Raw genomic sequence first — 19,196 nt, forward strand, 5'->3', positions numbered from 1 at the left:
GGAAAAGCCGCCTCCGGAGTGCCCTGTCCCGCCCCACTGCTGGGCATCTCCCAGCCCCATGCCCGCCTGGGCATGCCGTGCCAACGTGGGGAACCAGCCAGCTTCTAAAGAGTTAATGCTGACAAAACCAGGCGGCCCGAGTTCCCTCCTTCCCAGTCCCAGACCGCTCCTGGTGGAACTCACACCCTTCAAATGAAATGAAATAAAATTATCCTCCTGCTCTGACCTCACCCTGGTGTCCTCCCCGCTGTCCTCTCGTCCTCCCTGTCCGTGCATCCGCTCTTGCCGTGCCCCCACCCTGCGCTGGCGCTGCCGGGAGCGCCCGTGCCCAGCGTCTCCCACCACGTTTGCTCCGGCTGCCATGTTGAATTGCAAATCCGACATGATTCGACACATTCTCCCCCATCGGTGGTGCCCGGTGGGGAACTAAAGAGGCACCCGGGCGACAACGCCCAGCTCCGGGCGGCTCCTGGGGACGTCCCGGGTGGTGGGGCGAGGGCAGGGAGAGAAATCACCCTCCAGTTCTGCTCCAGATGCTGCACATAGGGACCTGCCTATCTGCTATACATCCCTCTCTAGGAGACCGATTAAAGTCGGGTGTTTTAGCACCAAGGGCCAGAGGACTCGGCGGGAAGGGATTTTGGGGAGAAGGCAGGTTACAGCAACAACAAAGCAACGGAGCAACTGGAGGAACAAAACATTATTTCAAATCAAAGGCAAAAAAACCCCAACCGCACGGACAAAAAAAAAAAAAAAAAAAAAAAAAAAAACCAACCAAAATTAAGAGTGAGGTTCGATTTCGTACCAAGGCAGCAAGAGAGACGCACCGTGGAAGAGAGTGGTTTTGTTGTTGAGTAGTGGCTGGATTTAGCTCCGCTTATCCGGACAATCATCGGGGAAGGATCCTTTTCCGAGAAAGGCCAGTTTGAGTGAGACAGCTTTTTTTTTTCCCTTCTCTCGCTCGCTCTCTCCCCTTTCCTTCTCCTCGCAGCTCAATGCCAAGAAATGGGCGGTGCCTGGATGCCAGGCTCCATCCGAACGAGACACCCAAGGCCAACGGAGGCTGGCACAAAGGCAAGCTGGCAGGAATTCCTGTACTGGGAGCCGCGCGCCTGCGGGACAAGCCTGCTGCCTCCCAAAAAATCAACCTCCGACACCGCCCGCTCCGGAAAGTTGCCCCATGAGGCTCGAAAATGCCCCATGAGGCTCAAGCACATGGTAAAAAAAAAGGACAAGGGGAGGAAAAAAAACCCCAAGACCCCTCTTTGCATCAACGCAGATTAAACAAAAGGCCTGGGGAGGTGGATTATTTTTTTCCGCCCTCCCCATGCTCCTTTTCCCGCCTTCCCATCCCTCTCCTCCCTCCTCTTGTCCTCCATCGTTGTCTCCCTCGCACGCCGCCCCGGCGTCCAGGCAGAAATGAGCCCTTGGCTCCCTCCTTCCTGGTTTTAGCACGACAGGAGGTGGCGGGTCCTTGAATAGGAACACATACACCCAACGCAAGAGGGACTCGATGGGGGCAGAAAAAAAAGAGGATAAAATATATATATATATACACATAGAAACAACAACCCACCCGCCATGGAGAACAGTTGGGAGCAGTTGCTGCCTAGGGTGGCAGATTGGGGTGGTTTGGGTGCCAGGGGGTATTTTTGGCCTTATTTTGTTGCTGCCCAAGCACCTGGGTCATGCCGATTGTAAAAGGGAGTCGCAGCGGGTTGGGGAAGGGAGTGGAGGGGGGGCAGCTGGGGTTGGTAGCGCTGCTGGGGAGATGCCAAAAAACCAAAACAAAACACGTTTTCATTTTGTCTGCACCAGCCTGGGCGCAGGCGAGCGCGGGAGAGAGGGAGGGAGAGGGAGACGCACGCCAACAGAAAGCCGCCGTGCTCAGACGCGGGCCTGCGGCCACGTCCCTCCACAGCCGCCCCAGCAGCCGTTCCCGCTCCCTCGTCCCCCTCTCCCTGCCCACCCGGCTTCGCCTGCCAAGTCCGAGTTGGCACGGCTCCCCCGGCTGCGCCGAACAAAGCCGTCACCCATCCCCGAGCCGGCGCTGACAGTAAGCAAAGTGACAGGCGCATCTTCCGCATGTTAATCCAAACGGCAAGAAGGCGAGCGAGCGGCAGAGGCCCCCCCATGCCATGCACACACACCCCCCCTGCCACCGAGCCACCCACCCCACCCTTGGCACCCGACAGCCCCAGTGGCCTCGTGCAGGGATGGCGAGGCCCCCACCGGCGGGAGCACCGAAGGCTCCTCGTCGGCGAGGCTTAAATCGAGCCGAAGCCCTGCTCGGCGGGCAAACGAGGCCACTCGGCATCTGCTGTACCTGTTCCCGCTGCCTTCATCTCGCCTTGGAACCGTGACAAGAGCGCACTCGCCTCTGGTGGGCTCTCAAAGCCGCGGGTCTGTAACCCTTTGCAGGAAGTTGGCACCGATCCCAGGTAGGACTTTACTCCCCGGCTCTCGCTCTCTCCCCCCACCTCCGCCTCCTGCTCCCTCCCCTCCGCTCCCCCACCCATCCTGTCCCTTGGGCCCCTCTTGCGTCCCCCAAAACACCACCCGGCCCCCGTTCCCCCTTCGCTGCTCACCCGCCTCGTTGGCCAGGGGTAGTGTGAGGGGCGGCCGATGGCTGCTGGGCGCCCACCGAGCCCTCGTGCCCACTGCCCTTGCACACATACCCTGGAAGGATGACCTGGGCAAGACAGAGAACAACAACTTCCTGCTCCGGCTCCCTAAAACGCCTGTTTCCACGCAGGGGTTAGGCAGCGCGGCGAGACGGGGGGAGCTGGGAGGAGGTTTGGGGGTTTGTCGTCATTGAACCAGGCTTTTTTTCTTTTCCTCTTTTTTTTTTTTTTTTTGGCTTTTTTCTTCTCTTTTTCCCTATTTTTTTAGTCTTTTTTCTATTTCTTCCTGCCTTTTCCCCTTTTTTTTAATGCCTTTTTTTTTTTTTTTTTGAAACATATATTTTTGCCCTGCAGTCCAAACCCAACGCGAAGGGAAAGGAGGGGAAGAGAAATCAAATGGGAAAAGAATAGCTCCAAGTCGGCAGGACAATGCACGGGAAACGGGGAGATTAGCGTAGCTCTCGAAATCCATCACGCCCGCCCCGTTTCTGAACCGTTCGCCCCCGCGCCTCGTCTTTTTTAATTCTCCCAGCTCCTGAATTATTCCAGTCCACGAGCGGGAGGGGAGCGCACAGTCCGGAGTCCCTCAGAGCTGCCAAGAGCATTGCAACAGGAAAGAAAGGAAGCGGGAGAGGGAGAGCCAGGCAGAGCCCTCACAATCGAGCAGCGAGAAGAGCAAGGAAAAATTAACATCCAATTAGTGCCGTGTTTAACGAGGGAGACAGAGGCGGCTGTTGTTTTATTGCCCTGTTCTTTTCAGGCGCATCTGACAGGCAGCAGGGAAGGCACCCCTGCTCCGAGTGACGTCATCATATTTTATTTTTTAATTATTTCCCACCCCCCCGTCTTTCCTCCCCTAAGTTTCGCATAGACAATCTTGGCAACTCAGCCAGGGAAATTTGGGACTTTCTCGCATTCAAGCCACCGACTCCCCCCTCCACCTCCAGCCTCCCCCCATCAACCAACAGCAACCCCGGAAAAACAACAGCGCCAACCCACCCCAAAGTCTTTGTTCTTCCAAAAACAAAAGAAAAAAAGGAGGAAAGAAAAAAAAATCAGCGTTGGGATGAGAGCTGGAGGGAGCCTGGAGGAGGTTTCTCCGCGTGCGCGTCCGAGTGTGTGCGTGCGGCGGTCGGTCCCTCTCCCGTCCCTCTCCCCAGACGCTCGCTCGCCTTGTAAAACTTTGCTGCATGTGACGCTGCTCCGGCCTCCTCTGGCAGGCTGACAAGAGCCGCCCGGCTGCAGAGCGCAGGCGGCTTTTCAGGAAGAAACTCCATTCCGAGGGATGGGAGCATTCACATGTCTGCAGCGAGGGTCAGCGCCTCGAGCCGGGGCCGCAGCCGCGGCGATGCCGACCTTTGCCACGCCAGCCCGGCCTGGGGTCACAGCAGGGGGAGAGGGGCTGAGTTTTCAGCTGGGGAGACTTTGCCCCTCCTGTTTCTCCCCTGGGATGTGGGGGTCCAGCACGGTGTGAGTGTGGAGGCAGGTGTGCAGGGGTCACGGTGGCTGCAGGGAAAGGAGTCTGACCTTGTGCTGACCTTGTGCTGCCACCTCTTCCCCAAAAGACCCAGATCCCCTCAGGGTGGGATGAAATACCACCGGCTCCCCCTGAGAGCACTGCCCAGGAAGGAACACAGCAGCTTAGTTTAGGGAGATTTGAGGGAGTTTACCCTAAAAAAAAAGCCTGCAGCATGCAAGCAGGAGCATGGAAAGCAGCTTCCCCACATCCTTCCCATCCTCTTACCAGCCGTGAGTGATGGACGGAGCTGTCACTGTCGGCGTGGCAGGTCAGGCCGCTGTGCTGAGCTTTGCTCCTGTGCTCTTTGTGGCCTCTTCTTGTTTCCAGATGGGATTTCCCTTATCCAGGGGGAAATCCATGAGGACCTGGCTCCTCTGTAATCCCCCATTTCGAGTGAAGGCTATCCCAGGGGATGGGGCTGTGTGAAGACAGGGACAGGTCCAGGGCCACCCGCTGCTGCTGCCTGGGTCCAGTCCAAGTCCCCACCCTGAGCATTTCCTGGCACCAGCTGGCCCCACCACCCCGGCAGCAGAATCTCCTCTGTGAGGGTTATTATTTTTTACTTTTTTTTTTTTTTTAAGGAATTATTTGCCTACGTGGAGCTCAGCGCTGCAGGAGAACAGAGCAAACAGCCTTATCGAGGGCAGCTGTGCCACAGGGCACTTCCTCATGCGTGGCTGCAAGATGGGGCCCTCCGTGGCTGCGGGGGAGGACTGGCAGCCCCTGGCCTTCCCACTGACCAGACACCAGGGAGACACCAGGCACCATCCAGGCATCGAGAGAGCTCTCTGGGATGCTTCCCTCCCGGCTCCATGGCAGGAGAGTGGCATGGCCAGGAAGGGGTTTGGACTGAACTGAAGGGTCTTCAGCAGGACAGCTCTGCAGGGGAAAGGAGAGGATGGAACATTGGCTCTGAGCTCAGCTGCACTTCCCGGGCACAAAGGCTCATCTTGCTGCTTTCCAGATCCTGCCAGACTCGAGCATCCATGCCCAGCGGAGAGACAGACCAGCCTTGACCTGAGATTCCCTCTCCTGGCTGCTGTCGCTGCCTCCCTTCTCCCCCGGGCAGCTGGGAGCAGATGAGGCCAAAGTCCCGACAATCTCAGTTCTCCACTGGAGGCTGATAAACGGCTTGGGCACGGAACAGCAGCGATCCCCACCCAGCCTGGCTTTGTGCAGGAGAGTCAATATTTAAACCAGAGTTTGTTTCCTGGGCAGACAGGGGAGCGCCAGTGGGAGAAAACCCCGGCTCCATCCTGGGCGCCAGACCCAAACCTCCTCCTCCACCCCTTCATTTGTTCTCCCGACCACATGTTCCACCCTGGATCCCCTCTCCTGTGGGATTGGGGCCCTATCCCCTTAAGCTGGGATATCTGAGCACCAGCTGCAGGGCCAGGCACTGACTAATGGGTAGCAATTTAAGGGAGAGGGATGCCCAAGCAGGGTTTGGGTTGTCTCCTTGCCTGCTCCTGGTGCAGAGATTTGTCCTTTTGGTGGGACCCCTTAAATGAAGAATGGGACAAGAAGAATCAGGAGGTAGAAAATATACAATCATCCTAAAAATGGCAGCCCCTTGCCTCAAAGTAAGGAAGGTAGTGCACTGAAAGCTTTGAAACCTGGTTTTCATTTAAATTGAGCAAAAATGGGAGTCAACTGTTGGGTTTTCAGCCAAGTTTGTGGGCCTGATGAACTGGGCAGAAATTACTGGCGGGATGCATACACTGCTGCAGCTTTAGGTAAATCCCTTAGGTAAATTCCTTAGGTAAATTCTTCAGGTAAATTCCTCAAAGGACAGGAAATAGCACTTTTCCCTGCAGGCAGGCTGTGCAGAGGCTGCAGAAGTTTGACAGGCATGTGAGCAGCAGAAGGTGGCTTTAATTTGGAGGGCAAAGGTACTCGTTCCTGAGCAGGTGCTGTGTGACCTGGCAGGTGCAATGCCCTGTGATGGAGCAGGTCATAAAACAAGGTGATTAAAGGCCAGTGGAGAAGGATGGAGCTGTAAGGGGGAAGATGGAATGGCTGAGCCCACCTCACCAGTCTGAGAGAACCAAAGGGTCTCCATCACCCCTTCCAGAAGATGTCAGGGTCAATTTTAACTCCAAAAACCTAATTCCACATATGTTATTTCAAGCACCCAAGCCCTCTGCTGCCTCCACCCCCACTCCAGGTGCACCCACTGCAGTTTGCTCAGCCTAAATATGCCCACCTTCCATGGAAGTGAGGAAAAACAGGGGGAATCTGAGTTTTAAACACCTGTTTTAGCACCTGATTTGGAGAAAAGACCAAAGGAAGTGCCTGTCTTAAACTGAAACCTTCCCTGAGGGAGCACATTATGCAGGGGAAAAAAATCACAGAAAAAAAATCACAAAAAACCCCAAAAAACCAAACTACCCAATAGCTGTTTTACAACTGTATTTTGGAGCATAATTAAATCCTCTTTGAAATCATCTCTGCTGTTAGGGAACAGGTCCATGCATTATTTAACTGTAACACAAACTGGGAGCGAGGGAGGACAGACAGGACCAACTTCACGACACTGAAGGGAGCTGGGTGGGGGCTGCCAGTCCCAGCACACACCACCACTGTCCTGCAAGCCCTGCCTGGGGGTGTGCATCGACCCTGGCTACTGGAGAAAAAGCCCCCTGTGATGGCAGGTCCCCAGAGGACCAAGATGAGATGTGACCCCAGCTGCTGCTGTTGCAGCACATGGGAACCTCCTCAAGGAATGCTAAACCTCTTCCCAGGGAGTGCAGCATCACCTCTGTGCAAAAGACTGCTTCGTGGGGAACTGAAACGGGGGAAATCTGCCTGGCTGCCATCACAGCACAGACTGGTGCAAAGAAATTCTTATGTGGGGAGCTGAGCATCAATCCTGCCCTGGTGCCACTGGTGAGCTCTGCTACACACAGAGCCAGCCATGCTCCACTGAGCACCAGAAGCCTTCGACCCTGATGCCTCACCAGCCTTTGGCCAGCTCAAGGTGTATCCCTTCATTGCAGACAGCCCTGGGCAGGCTGCAGGCTGCCCCTGCTGCAGGAAAGGCCTTTGTGTGCAGCTCTCAGATCCCAGCAGCTCTCAGATCCCAGCAGCTCCGCTTCCATCAGCGACAGGAGCAGGAGCCCAGCAGGGCTCGTGGTGCTGCTGGCTGGGAGATGCCCCTTGGTGCAGCCAGGCCAGTCCAACCCAGCACCTGCCTCCCCCAGAGTGTGTGCAGGCTGCCTGCCCAGCCCACAGCTCTGCTGGGTGTATCCTAAACATAGCCCATTCCATGACTGAAATCCTGCCCAAAGCAGCACCACTGGCAGCACACGTCCCTTCCCAAGGGCTCCCTCCATGTCCACATCCCATTGCTGCCCTGAGCTGGGCTGGACCCGTCTCTTTGGGACTCTTCTGTTCTTTGCAGTAGGACTGAGTTTCCCTTCCCTGTTTTGATCCTATAATTTCCTTTTCCTGCCCATGGGAGGTGGGATGCTTCTGGGTGTTCAGGTACCCTCAAATCTTAAATATGGATGCCAGGTTGATCTTGCCCAGGATGAGCTACCTGCCAGGCAAAGGTGCTCTCTCCAGAAAGGATGAGGCAGGAGGCTGTCACCTGGCATAACCTTCCCAGGGAGGTGACCTTGGATCTCCTGCTGCTTTTCAGCTCAGGCAGAACAAAGCAGTCTTTTGTCCCTGCAGCTCATGGCTGGCTGCTTTAGTACCTGGGCATTTTCTGGATTCCTGGACTTCCCCAGCAACTCCAGAGCTACAGCCTGGACCAAAGAGACAACAGCTTTCTGCTCTCTCTGCTATACATCCCAGTTGAGACAGCCATGAGGATGGAGCTTTGGTCCAGCTGGAGCCTGAGCCAGATGTCCGGAAGTCTGTTCCTGGCCTTGCTGGAGAGGAGGTGTCAGTTCTGGCACCATGGACTTTGGATCAGAAAATAGAAATATACAGATATCGAAACAAGCTTGGGGTTTCTTGAGGAGTCCACGTTGATGAGCTGTCCCTGCCGAGGCGTCAGTCGATGGGGAAGGAGGCGGCTGGGATGGGCGCCCTGCGGAACAGCAGGCTGGAGCCACGGAACAGCTGCCCCTGAGGAGGAGAGCCCGGGGTCAGGGCAGCCTGAGACCTGGCCAGGGAACTGCAGCTGATTTAGCAGGGCCCAACTCCATGGCCATGGCAGGGCTGCAAGGCCTGGGCACCCTGGGCTGCTCTGCAGGACAAAGTGAGGCTCCAGCCCTGTGGCTGCTGGAGTTGAGCATTTCCCCCAGGGGTGACAGATGCAGAGGGGAGCTGCAGACTCTGCTGTGTGCAATGCATGGGATAAAAGCTTGCAGGCTGCAAGCTCGGGGTGTGCAGTGGGCAGAGCAGCACTGCCACGCTGGTACCAGTGCCAGAACTGGAGGGATAGAAGCAGGCTACAGAGCACAGCAAGGATGCAGCACAGGCACTTTTGGGGAATGCTGGAGATTTGAGAAAGGAGCAGAGGGAGCCCAAAGCCCCGTGTGTGCCCCGCTCCCTCACCTGAGCACTGAGGTACCTCCAGCAGTGGATCCAGGATGCAAAGGCAGGAGCGTAGGGAGGGAGGCCTGCACGCAACCTGCACGGCAACAGGGAACAGCTGAGGTGGATGTGTCACCTTACCCTCACAGGTAACAAAAGAGCAGCAGGAAGTGTGAATGAGGACACGGGGACAGTGTCTGCACCGGGCTGGTGGCCAAGTGACAGCTTGTTATTTACAATGCAGCAGATCTGTAATTTAATTACCCCTGGAGTGCACAAACAAGGAGCGTTACCTGGAGACTTTGAGAGTCCAGGACCGTATCTACACCTTCAAAAGTCAGCAGATACTGAGAAAACACGGCACCAGACTTGGATCCCGTTCCCATGAGCAAAAATGCAGAAGATTTGCAGCAGTGGGATTGGGAAGGCAAGCCTGGTCCTGCTCCTGTCTGCTCCCATCGCTGCAGTAAGAGCTCTGCTTCCCTCGTGCTGCTCCCTGGAGCCAGCACTGTCCCTTTGATCCCTGTACCTCCAGCTCAGCTCAGATAAGACCACACCACCACAACTCTCCCGATTTCTCACCACCTGAGCTTTTCTGCTGCTCGTGTCTGTGCCCTCTGATCTAAAATTATAAGCAACCTGGGACAGGAAACGAGCCAGCTCTTCGAGGTGCCACAGAGTTTACGGGGCTGTAGGAAAGCTTTACGGTCGTTAGCAGCCCATTCAGACAACAAGGGGCTGCAAGAAAGGAAGGGAAAGCTTTAGATCTCAGTGTGAAGGACATACCCACAGTTGTTCACTGCCATGAGATCTCCCACGAGAAGGAACGGGTAGGTCAGCATGCTCACAGCGATCTGAAAGCACAGAAAACCAGCAGCCTCTCTAATGCTCCCCATGTCAAAAACGCTATTTCCAGCTTTTGCATGTTAGCAGAGTTAACCTTGGATAAGGAATGTCAAGTACAGACCAGCCTTAGTCCCCAGAGCATGAGCCCTCAGCCCAGAGGTGGCAGGAGAAGGGGGAAGGACACGCAGCTGCCTACATACCCCCATCACGAACTTGGTGTAGCTCCGGATCACCGATGCCTGGCTGAACTGCAGAGAGAAACCAAAGGCGTTGTGGGGCAAGGGGACGAGGCAGAAAGCAAGGGAGAGCAGCTGCATTCCAGCTGAGAGTCTGGGAAGGCATCTGGGGAACTGTGATCCCCCGAAGTGCAGGTGAAGCACAGCCCTGAGCAGACACAGCTCCTCCAGCACTCTCACAGGGATGTCCCCAAAGCCCGGGGTCTGTATTAAATCAGCCCCTGCTCCCCAGTAACTCCTTCCCACTGCAGGTGCTTGGTCCAGACCCCAAACCCTCCCTCAGGCACTTCCACTCACGTTGTCATCCACAGCGTAGGTATTGATGAAGTGAGCCAGGAGGTTGCAGCACCAGAGGAAGATGACATCCCCCAGGATGTGAGGGACTAACCCACTGCAAGGGCAAAAAAAGGGGTGTGAGGTGCAGGAGGGTCCCAGTGCCACCGCCTGAGATGCCCAGCCCTTCTTCCCTCCACAAGCTCAGAGGAACTCCACTTCCCCAAAATGAAATTTTTACTTTGGGAGGAACTGAAAAGGAAGATTTCAGGGAAGAGCTCTCTCAGCCTTCAAACTTGGTACTACACGTGCTGCTCTGGCTGAGATTTTTTGGGGATCTCTTTTTTTGGGCATGACTCAATTCCCCTTGTTCTTGGCCCAACTCCTGCTGAGAAACCCAAGCGAGACACAGATTAAGTGGTTTCCATTTCTGAAGGTGCTCTTTTGGATGCAGAATGAGAAGTTCATCTCTTTATGGAATCTCCCTTCTTTTAGAAATCAAAATGAAAGGGGCTGCTCCTGCACAACCTGCTCCACTGAGAAGTGGGAATAACTGGGGAAACACTGATTTTTCCCAGTCCCTGCTGCCCCCAGGAGCACAGTTCTTTGCTTAATGCCTCCCACTGACACACTAGAGCTCCCAGCAGCACAGCACTGCCAGCTTTTGCAGAAAATAGCACTAAAACTTTAACAAAATATTCCAGAGGGCTTCTCCAGTTTGTTGGTCCTTCTGCAGCATCTGCTGCAGCAGTGCAGGGTTTCCTGCTCTTGCAGGGGTTGTTCCACTGTAAAAGGATCTAGGTGTGTGTCAAACCAGTGTTTCACCAGCAGACGTGGTCAGTTCTGAAAAGGAGCCTGTCAAGAGACACAGTTTGCTGAGCTGGAAAGAGCCACCTCCAGGCACATTAATCTGAGCCTTTTGTTTCTTCCCAAACACGATGCTGCCTCCTCACAGCAAGGGACCAGTTTGTTTCCTGCTGTGGTTGCTGCAGCAGCAGAGCAGCAACTGGGACTGGTTTTGGGAATAACCTGTGCATTGTTAAGCCCCAGCAGCCCTGGGAATGCAGCTGAGGTCTCAGGGGCCAGGCACAGCAGAAACCTTCATCAGAAGATTCACTGGCTTCAAAGATGTGATACATGAGAGCAACAGACAGGACAAAGAAATCAAAGCTCTCTGGCCCCAAAGAGATGTTCTGTTTTGTGTTTGGCTTTCAGCCTTTGTAAAAACCATCCTTTTTCTAACTCAAAGTTAAGTCTGAAGCTCCTGAGCTGCTGCAGATACAACAGAACATAATAAAGTCCAGAAGCAAAGGGCTGAGCCAGGGCAGCCCCATAAGGAAAACCTCACCCAACTGTTGATAGGGAATCAGACTGTTTATTCCACTTCCAATACGGATCCCATCCCTTTCTCCCCTCCAAAGTAATGACAGCTGCTGACCCTGAGCTGGATGACTGGAAACCAGGAGTCTGAGAGCTGCAGAAAGGAACTAAAAAAAGCCAACAAGCCAAAGGCATCAGGCCTGAAAACCCCTCCTGGAATTCCAGTGCTGCCTTTACACAGCTTTACTACTATTGACATAAAAAAGTGAGTGCTGCAATTCTCACACCTGCTGAGATGTCCAAGATCTGAACTGGGGATATTTTTGGAAGATGAGGAAAAGCTGGAATAGCAGCAGGCAGAGGAGGAAGCCTCAATGATGTACAGTAATGTGACCCAACAGCAGAAACCCCAGTGCAAGGGACCTGGGACAAGCCATTCCTGAGCTGACCAAGCCCAGCAGCTTTGGAGCTCAGGGAACACCTTCCTGGGCTGGCAGGAGCCTGATGCAGATGTGAGGGAAAGGGAGATAAATGCATCCTTGAAAAGTCTTTATCTCTAGCCAGGCACACACCCAGAGAGTGTGTGCCACTGTTATTGCTGGGGATGGTTGTAAGGCCATGAGAAACAAGTGCACTGCCATGATTTTAGGCAGTGGATGTGCTGGGATTGCACCAGGGCTGAGAGGAGAAAACCAGCAGTTTGGTCCTTCAGATGCAGTTTGTGCACCCCTCACAGCAGTGGGATTTCCTAACAGGGTTATAGAGTATGTAGAACTTCAGAGCCCTCCTGAGACAATTTGGGTTGTGTTAAAGCCTTTCCTGAGAACCATTAAGTTTCATTAGGCTACCAGCAGTGATTATTTGATGTGGATGGAAGGGAATGTGGCAGCTTCTTTCAGAATCACTTCCCTGGGAGGTGGAGGGCTCTGAGCAGCCTTCTCCAGCCATGCCCCACTCACAGGGACCATCCCAGAGGATCCTATATTTAGTGGAGCAGATTTGGAGCTGCACAGTTCAGCTGAGAAGCTGTGGGCTGCCAAAGGAAGAAGCAGTGACACTCAAGGGATGGGGTCTCTGCAGATCCTTGGCCATTTCCCCTTTGGGAAGGACAGGGTGAGACCCCCTGTGATTGCTTCCCTCTTCCTGATGTATTCAGGTTTCATCTGGAGGTCCATGTTTTATGACTGCAGAGCCAAAGGCATCCTGAAAACCCCTACTGAAATTCCAGAGCTCCCTTTACTATTATTGACATAATAAAGTGAGTTATCTCCCCACCATGAGCAGAGACAGCAGGTGGTTCTGCTTTTATATAGATGTGAAAAAAAAAAAAAGGCAGGAAGCATTAATTAAGGGTTCAAGCAAAAAGGTGTCCACTAAACTTCCATTTCAGTGATGCACCAATTTCCCACGCTCTGTAAGCAGCTGGAGACACCTTTCAGATCCTCCTGGTCCAGGCACCACCACACTCCAAGCACACAGGTAAACCTGCTCATTACAAGCACCCACGGTGCTCTGCAGAGGAATATGATGCTTATCCAGGCCCTGGCTTTCATTTCAACAAGGGAACTTATTGTTACACTTGATCTTGGTGCCTGTTGCACAAACAAATGCTTTAAAAGGCCCTTCACTGAAACACAAAGAAGCATCAAGGGAAAAAGAAAGATAAGAAAAAATACAGCTTCCTCTGGGCTCTGAAGGTTTGATTGAAGATAAGATCTGGGGCAAACTTAATGGTCAAACTGGAGTGCTGTTAAAGGCACAGATTTAATCGTGGGAGTGATGTGGGATTCCCTTGGTCAGACAAGGCTTCAGCTCAGTGTGACTCCAGCTGGGGTTGGCAGAGCTGCCGGGAGAGCCATCAGTGCCTTGAGGCTACGAGAGAAAGTATTTAAACAGCAACTCACGTACACAAAGAATCCCAGGATCCCTTCTTCCTTAAATATCCTGCCAATGGCACTGAACACTCCGCTGCCAAGAAAGGAAAAGAGCTGTGGTAGTGCAGAATTGTTCCACCTCTGCCCTGTGCAGCTTCACACGCATCCTGCAGCCCCCAGCCATGGCAGTGCCTCCCCAGCCATTGTTCCAGCAGAAGGCAGCTTGTTCTGCTTATTCTCCTCAGACCAGGCAGGTTTGAGGCAAGGAAGGTCGTGTCTGTACTCTGCCAGTCTGCAGTGACACCCAGGAGAACACCCAACCTGCACACAACTGCTCAGTGCTGAAGGTACAAGAGCTCTGAGGTTTTTGAGTGGCTACAGATGTTGTGTGATATGGTTTGATTTGGCTGATTCTAAGCCCAAGAACCCTGTCCTGCCTTTGGGAGCTCGAGCTGGCTGTCGTGGGCTGGCTGCAATCCTGTCTAGCGTGCCTCCACGCCACTCCACAGGCAGTTTTGCACTGCAGAGAGGCAGCTGGTACTGCAAAAGGCTTGGAAAAATTTTACAGACTAAGCAGGGCTGCAGCAAAGCTTTGTGTTATCCACTCTGCCTCCCTGCTGCCTTCCCTTTCCATTAATAGCCAAAGGAAAAAGGCAGGAGACTCGCTGTGTGATCAGCAAGGGGTGATAGAGCCCCAAACCCCCACAGGCACAAGGTGGAACAGAGGCATGTCAGGGACAGAGCCCAGCCTTCCCACATCCCTTCAAGCCCCAGTCTCTAAGCACAGCTCAGATTCACTTTCAGTCTCTCAAGCCTCTTGGATAACCCTATTCCCCATGGCATGGGAGCACCTGGCACCCCTGAGCCCAGACCCTTCCCAGCTGCAGCCACTCACCTGTATTTGACTTCCCGGCCTACGAACTGGACCATGCAGCGCATGGAGATCACTGGGAGGAAACAAACACAGGGCTGATAGACAAACAAATCCAGTTTGGGTTGTAATGGATGTGAAGGAAAATGAAACATGACCCTTCTGCTCTCCCTCAACTCACAACATCTCCAGCTCCTCTCAGTGGTCATCAGCACTGCAAGACTCATTAGAAGCTGGGGCCTTTCCTGAGCCTGTAAGTGGCGGGAAGGATTTTAGAGGATCACAGAGAAGTTTGGGTTGGAAGGGACCTGATAGATCATCTTTTTCCAAACCCCTTGGCAGGGGCAGGAACACCTTCCACTCTCCCAGGTTGCTCCAAGCCCTGTCCAGCCTGGCCTTGGACACTTCCAGGGATCCAGGGGCAGCCACAGCTGCTCTGGGCACCCTGTGCCAGGGCCTGCCCACCTCACAGAGAAGGATTTCTAACCCAGCTCTCTGACAGTGGGAAGCAATTCCCTGTGTCCTGTCTCTCCATGCCCTCATCCAAAGTCCCTCTCCAGCTCTCCTGGAGCCCCTTTAGGCTCTGGAAGGCTGCTACTGGCCCTAACTCCAATGGGATCTCTAGGACAAGGTCCTGGATGAGTGGGGAGAGAAACTCGTTGCTCAGCTGTGTTAGTGCCTGAAGGCAAAGCCCAGCATCAGCCTCATATGATAGAGAAGTATCATAAGAATCATCCTCCTGAGTAAGCAGGGTTTGGGGTGATGCCCAGTCTGGAGGGGGCTGCAGCCAGAGGACAGGACTCACCATGCAGCGGGTGTGAGACAAGCCGGGACACACACTGCATCATCATCTCGTGGGATGTCTGGGAAGGGAGGAGAAAACACCTGTGAGAAAAGCTGTGCTGCTCCTCCTGCACAGCCCAGACCCTTTCCCTTAGTGTGGGGAAACACAATTTGGGTCCCTCTTTTGAGATCTGTTCTTGTGGTAAACCTCTACTCCTGTGATTTATTTCATGGATGGACACAGAATGGCCACTAAACTGATAGACAAACAAATCCACAAACTTCTCACCACAAACTTCTCACCCCAGTTTCTCTCCAAGTAATCTCACCCACGTCCCCAGGGACGTCCCCAACCACTCATTAATGGGCAATATCCACTTCTCACCTCTCTGACCACTTTCCTAAGTGAAGTTTTCACATCATCCTTGTTAGACACGTGCTCCATGTCTTCCAGTGGAAAAGCCTGAGTGGAGAGGGAAACAACATGGTCAGAACTGATGGAGATGCTGACTCACAATGTCTGAGGACAGGGGGAAACCATGAAAAGCCATGCTCTAGATGCAAGGACAAGGCAAACAGGCAAGAAAGAACACAGGAGAAGAAAGGATGGAAAGTAAAATAGAAGAATAGAGGAGTCACAAAACTGCTGACAGAGGATACAAGGCACGGGGATGCCAAATCAAATGTAAATGGTTTATAAATTTAAAAATGCTTTGGGGATGAGGGCACTGGAGGACTATTCCCTTAGGAGATGGAGAGGATTGGGTGCATCAGTCCTCCTGTGCAGCCCTTGCTGCAGTGGCACTGACCCTGCAGGTGATTAATGGAGAGAGAAGCCGACCTTTACCTTCTTCACACTCCCCCTGGTGATGGTTGATAAAGTGCTTGAGATGAGGCGAGGAGTCAGGCCACGGAAGAGGCCTCTTTTCCCATCCACTTCCACGATGTGTCTGGCTGGGTGGGACAACACCAGGCTGCTGTCAGTGGGCAAGGGGACCATGCATGGAGAGCACCCCAACAGCCCCAGAGTTCAGCTGAAACCACGCCAGGCTCAGCTCGGCACGGCAGCCACTCCACGGCCCCACAGTAAGTGATTTATTGTTAACAGTCCTAAAGAAACTTCTTACTGGAGGACAAGAATTCTTACTGCCACCTGCCTAATCTGGAAGGACAGCTCCAATATTTTGGGTGGTTTTGGGCTATTTGGGCTATTTTGTCTTTTGATGGTTTTGCTCACCTGAAGGCAGTTTGGACTGAACCAGGCAGGGGGGATCATCCCATGTGCTCTGTGCTGTCACCTCCTCCCTCCACCCCAGGAAGGTCTGACTCAGGGTTCACATGGATCTCACAAACCCATGTTCAGTTCCTGCCCCACCACCTTCACCCAGGCAAACTTCCTCAGGTCTCCAGTTGCAAAAAAAGCCCAGAGATCCCATTTCTCCCACATATAATAAGGTGGGATAGAACCCACTATGTGCTGGTGGCTACTGACTGCTGCTGGCCCCTGTCCTGTGCTGTCCACGCAAAGCCAGGTGGGCTCTGCACCTCCCCATCACCCAACGCTGCCCATCTCTTTGGAAATTGCATCTTCCAAAGGGCAGCACTGGAGCTTTTCCAGCCCTGGGTGTCCCAGGATGGGCTTCCAGCACTCTCATCCTGCTCCTGTGCTGGTTCCACCCCATGGATACCACTGGCTGATTTTGGGATTGGCCAGGTCAGCTGCCAGGACAGTGCATTCCCCTTCCCCACAGCAAACCTGCTGTGACAGCAGGTCACAAAGTATTCACCCACCTCTCCCATGCTGCTGCACCCACAAAAACAGGAAAATACTGATTTTTTTTTCCTTCTAAACATATTACCTGCCCTTTTCTTGGTATTTCTGTCCCTTTAGGGCTCCATCTACAACACAAATGAGCAGGGCAGGGGGCAGGTTATTCCAGGGCTGTTTTGGAGCAGAAGGAAAGTATTTTGCAACCTCCAAAACACACAAAAACCTCCTGCAACAAGCCTACACCACCTAAACCCCCCCAAACCCCTCCACCACAGTGCAAACCCAGAGCAATGTGCCACAGGGACACAATGCAGCAACAACACCCCTATTCTCCAGCAACAGGTACATGACTCTGACAGCCTTACAAGGAGCTGTGGTGGTTTACGCCTCACTGCAGCCTCGGGACGATCCCAAGGGGATGTGGGAGTGCTGCTGGGGGTCAGCTCAGCCTGCCTGGCAGCTCCCAGCCCTGATTCCATGAGGGCAGGACCTTGTGCTGGCAGGGAGGGCCAGTCACTCACCGTAGGTGAAGAAGCCGGGCAGGTACAGGACCTTCCTTCCCAATACATTTCTTCCAATGGTTGGAGGTAGTGGCTCATGCCCAACCTGAGAGAGAAACCTCGTCAGCAGGTCTCTGTTCTGGCGTTCCCAAAGTCCCTGGGATGAACAGGATGGATCCCAGCACCCCCCTGTCGCTCTCAGGCACTCCTTTCCCCATTTTATAGGGTCCCTAGCTTACAGAGGGTCCTCCACTTTCCCATTTTAGGGGGTCTCTGTTACTGAGAGGGTCTTGGGGTTTCCTATCCCTTCTTATATGGAAGGCTCCATGGTAGAGGGCTAATTTTATAGGGCTTCCCAGATTACTGGGTGTCCCCATTCCCTGTCACAGGAGGGGTCCCAACACCCCACTACAAAGGAGCCCCCACTGTATGGGGGGGCCTCACCCCTCCATTATATGGTGTCCCCTATTCCCTAAATAGGGTGCCCATGTTGTGGAAGGCATCCTCCTATTACACAGGACCTCATTTTTGTATAGGGTCCAGCAGTGCATAGGGGACCCCATTCCCTCACACATGGGGCACCCCATTACCCAGATGTCCGTCCTTCTGGAAGTGCTCAGGGGGTCCCGTTCTAATGGGGGGCTGTATGTACCGTGACCCCCGGGGCACGGAGGCCTCCACAGGGGCACGAACCAGGAATCCACCCGCACCCGTTCCACTGGGGTCCCGATCCCCCAGCACCCACTGGGACCCCACCCCGCTACATACGGGGGTCCCCCACTCCGTAGGTGCCCCCCATTCTGTAGATGCCCCCATTGCACAGGGGGTCCCACTGTAACGAGGGGGGCTGTACATACCGTACATATAACCCTAGCACACGGGGGTTTCCACAGGGACACTGCAGGAATCCACCTCCTCCCGTTATACCGGGGTCCCGATCCCTCAGCACACACTGGGACCCCACCCCGCTACATACACTGAGACCCCCCCCTTCCACAGGTGCCCCCATGGCACAGGGGGGCCCGTTATACGGGGGAGAGCTGCACACAGAGCGACCCCCAGCGCACGGAGGCCTCCGTGGGAGCATTAACGGGAAATCCTCCCGTTATCCTGGAGCCGCCACCCCCTTTACACACGGGACTCCCACCCCACCGTCCGCCTCCCCGCTCCCCCGCGAGCGGACCTGCACGAGCAGCTTGACGTAGAGCAGGGGGTGGCTGGCGGCGGCGAGCCCCGCGCCCAGCAGCACGAACAGGCCCTCGGCGCCCTCAGGCCCCGCCGCGTCCGCCGCGCCCCCGCCAGGCGGCGACAGCGGCCCCGGGGGCAGCGCCGCCATGGCCGCCATGGCTCGCGCGTCACCGCGCCGCGCGCCGGCCGCCACCACCGCGGCGCGGGGCGGGGGAGGAACCGCGGCGGGAGGAACCATCGCGGGGCGGGAGGAACCATCGCGGGGCGGGGGGGAGGGCCCGGCCTGAGGGGCGGCGATGGCGGCGGCGGGAGAGGGGCGGGAGAGGCGGAGGGGCCGCGGAAAGCGGAGAGGGTTCTTAGGGATTTGTGGAGTTGGGTGTTAGTGCCTGACCGGGTTTGTGGGCACACGGCAGAGGGGTTTGGGGAAAGGGGAGAGAGAAAAGAGGATACGAGTTAAAGAGGGAGGAGAGGAGAGAGGGGAAGGGAAGGGAAGGGAAGGGAAGGGAAGGGAAGGGAAGGGAAGGGAAGGGAAGGGAAGGGAAGGGAAGGGAAGGGAAGGGAAGGGAAGGGAAGGGAAGGGAAGGGGAAAGGAAAAAGGGGAAAGGGGAAAAACACAAAAAACCAAAAAAACCAAAAAAAACAAAAAAAAAAAACAAAACAAAAAACAAAAAAAAAAAAAAAAAAAAAACAAAAAAAAAAAACCAAAAAAAAAAACAAAAAAAAAAAAAAAAAAACACGGAAAGGAAAAGAAAAGAGGAGAGAGGAAAGCAGATCTCCAGTGCTGGTGGCAGCATTGGTCTGGCTGATGGGATGCCCAGGCTCCTGGGGCACAAGCTCTGGGATGGGTTTCTCACTTGCCACGCAAATTGGTTCTCATGCACAGTGCGCTCTTTCAGACCTTTC

General features: G+C 54.4%; 1 protein-coding gene across 1 annotated transcript; it reads right to left on the reverse strand.

Moving 5' to 3' along the window:
* Positions 1-6,542: 6,542 nt before the first annotated feature.
* MTCH1 (mitochondrial carrier 1) lies at positions 6,543-18,450 on the reverse strand. Its single transcript, XM_053998082.1, has 12 exons — positions 18,289-18,450; positions 17,127-17,211; positions 15,682-15,788; positions 15,220-15,297; positions 14,857-14,914; positions 14,076-14,127; positions 13,215-13,274; positions 10,011-10,104; positions 9,678-9,725; positions 9,418-9,485; positions 8,653-8,728; positions 6,543-8,220 (listed from the first exon to the last, which is right to left on the reverse strand). The coding sequence occupies exons 1-12, from the start codon at positions 18,448-18,450 to the stop codon at positions 8,146-8,148; spliced, it is 963 nt and encodes a 320-aa protein (XP_053854057.1). The 3' UTR covers positions 6,543-8,145.
* Between the last annotated feature and the right edge of the window lie 746 nt (positions 18,451-19,196).

This window comes from Vidua macroura, chromosome 24, assembly GCF_024509145.1.
Source record: "Vidua macroura isolate BioBank_ID:100142 chromosome 24, ASM2450914v1, whole genome shotgun sequence".
Classification (NCBI taxonomy): Eukaryota; Metazoa; Chordata; class Aves; order Passeriformes; family Viduidae; genus Vidua; species Vidua macroura.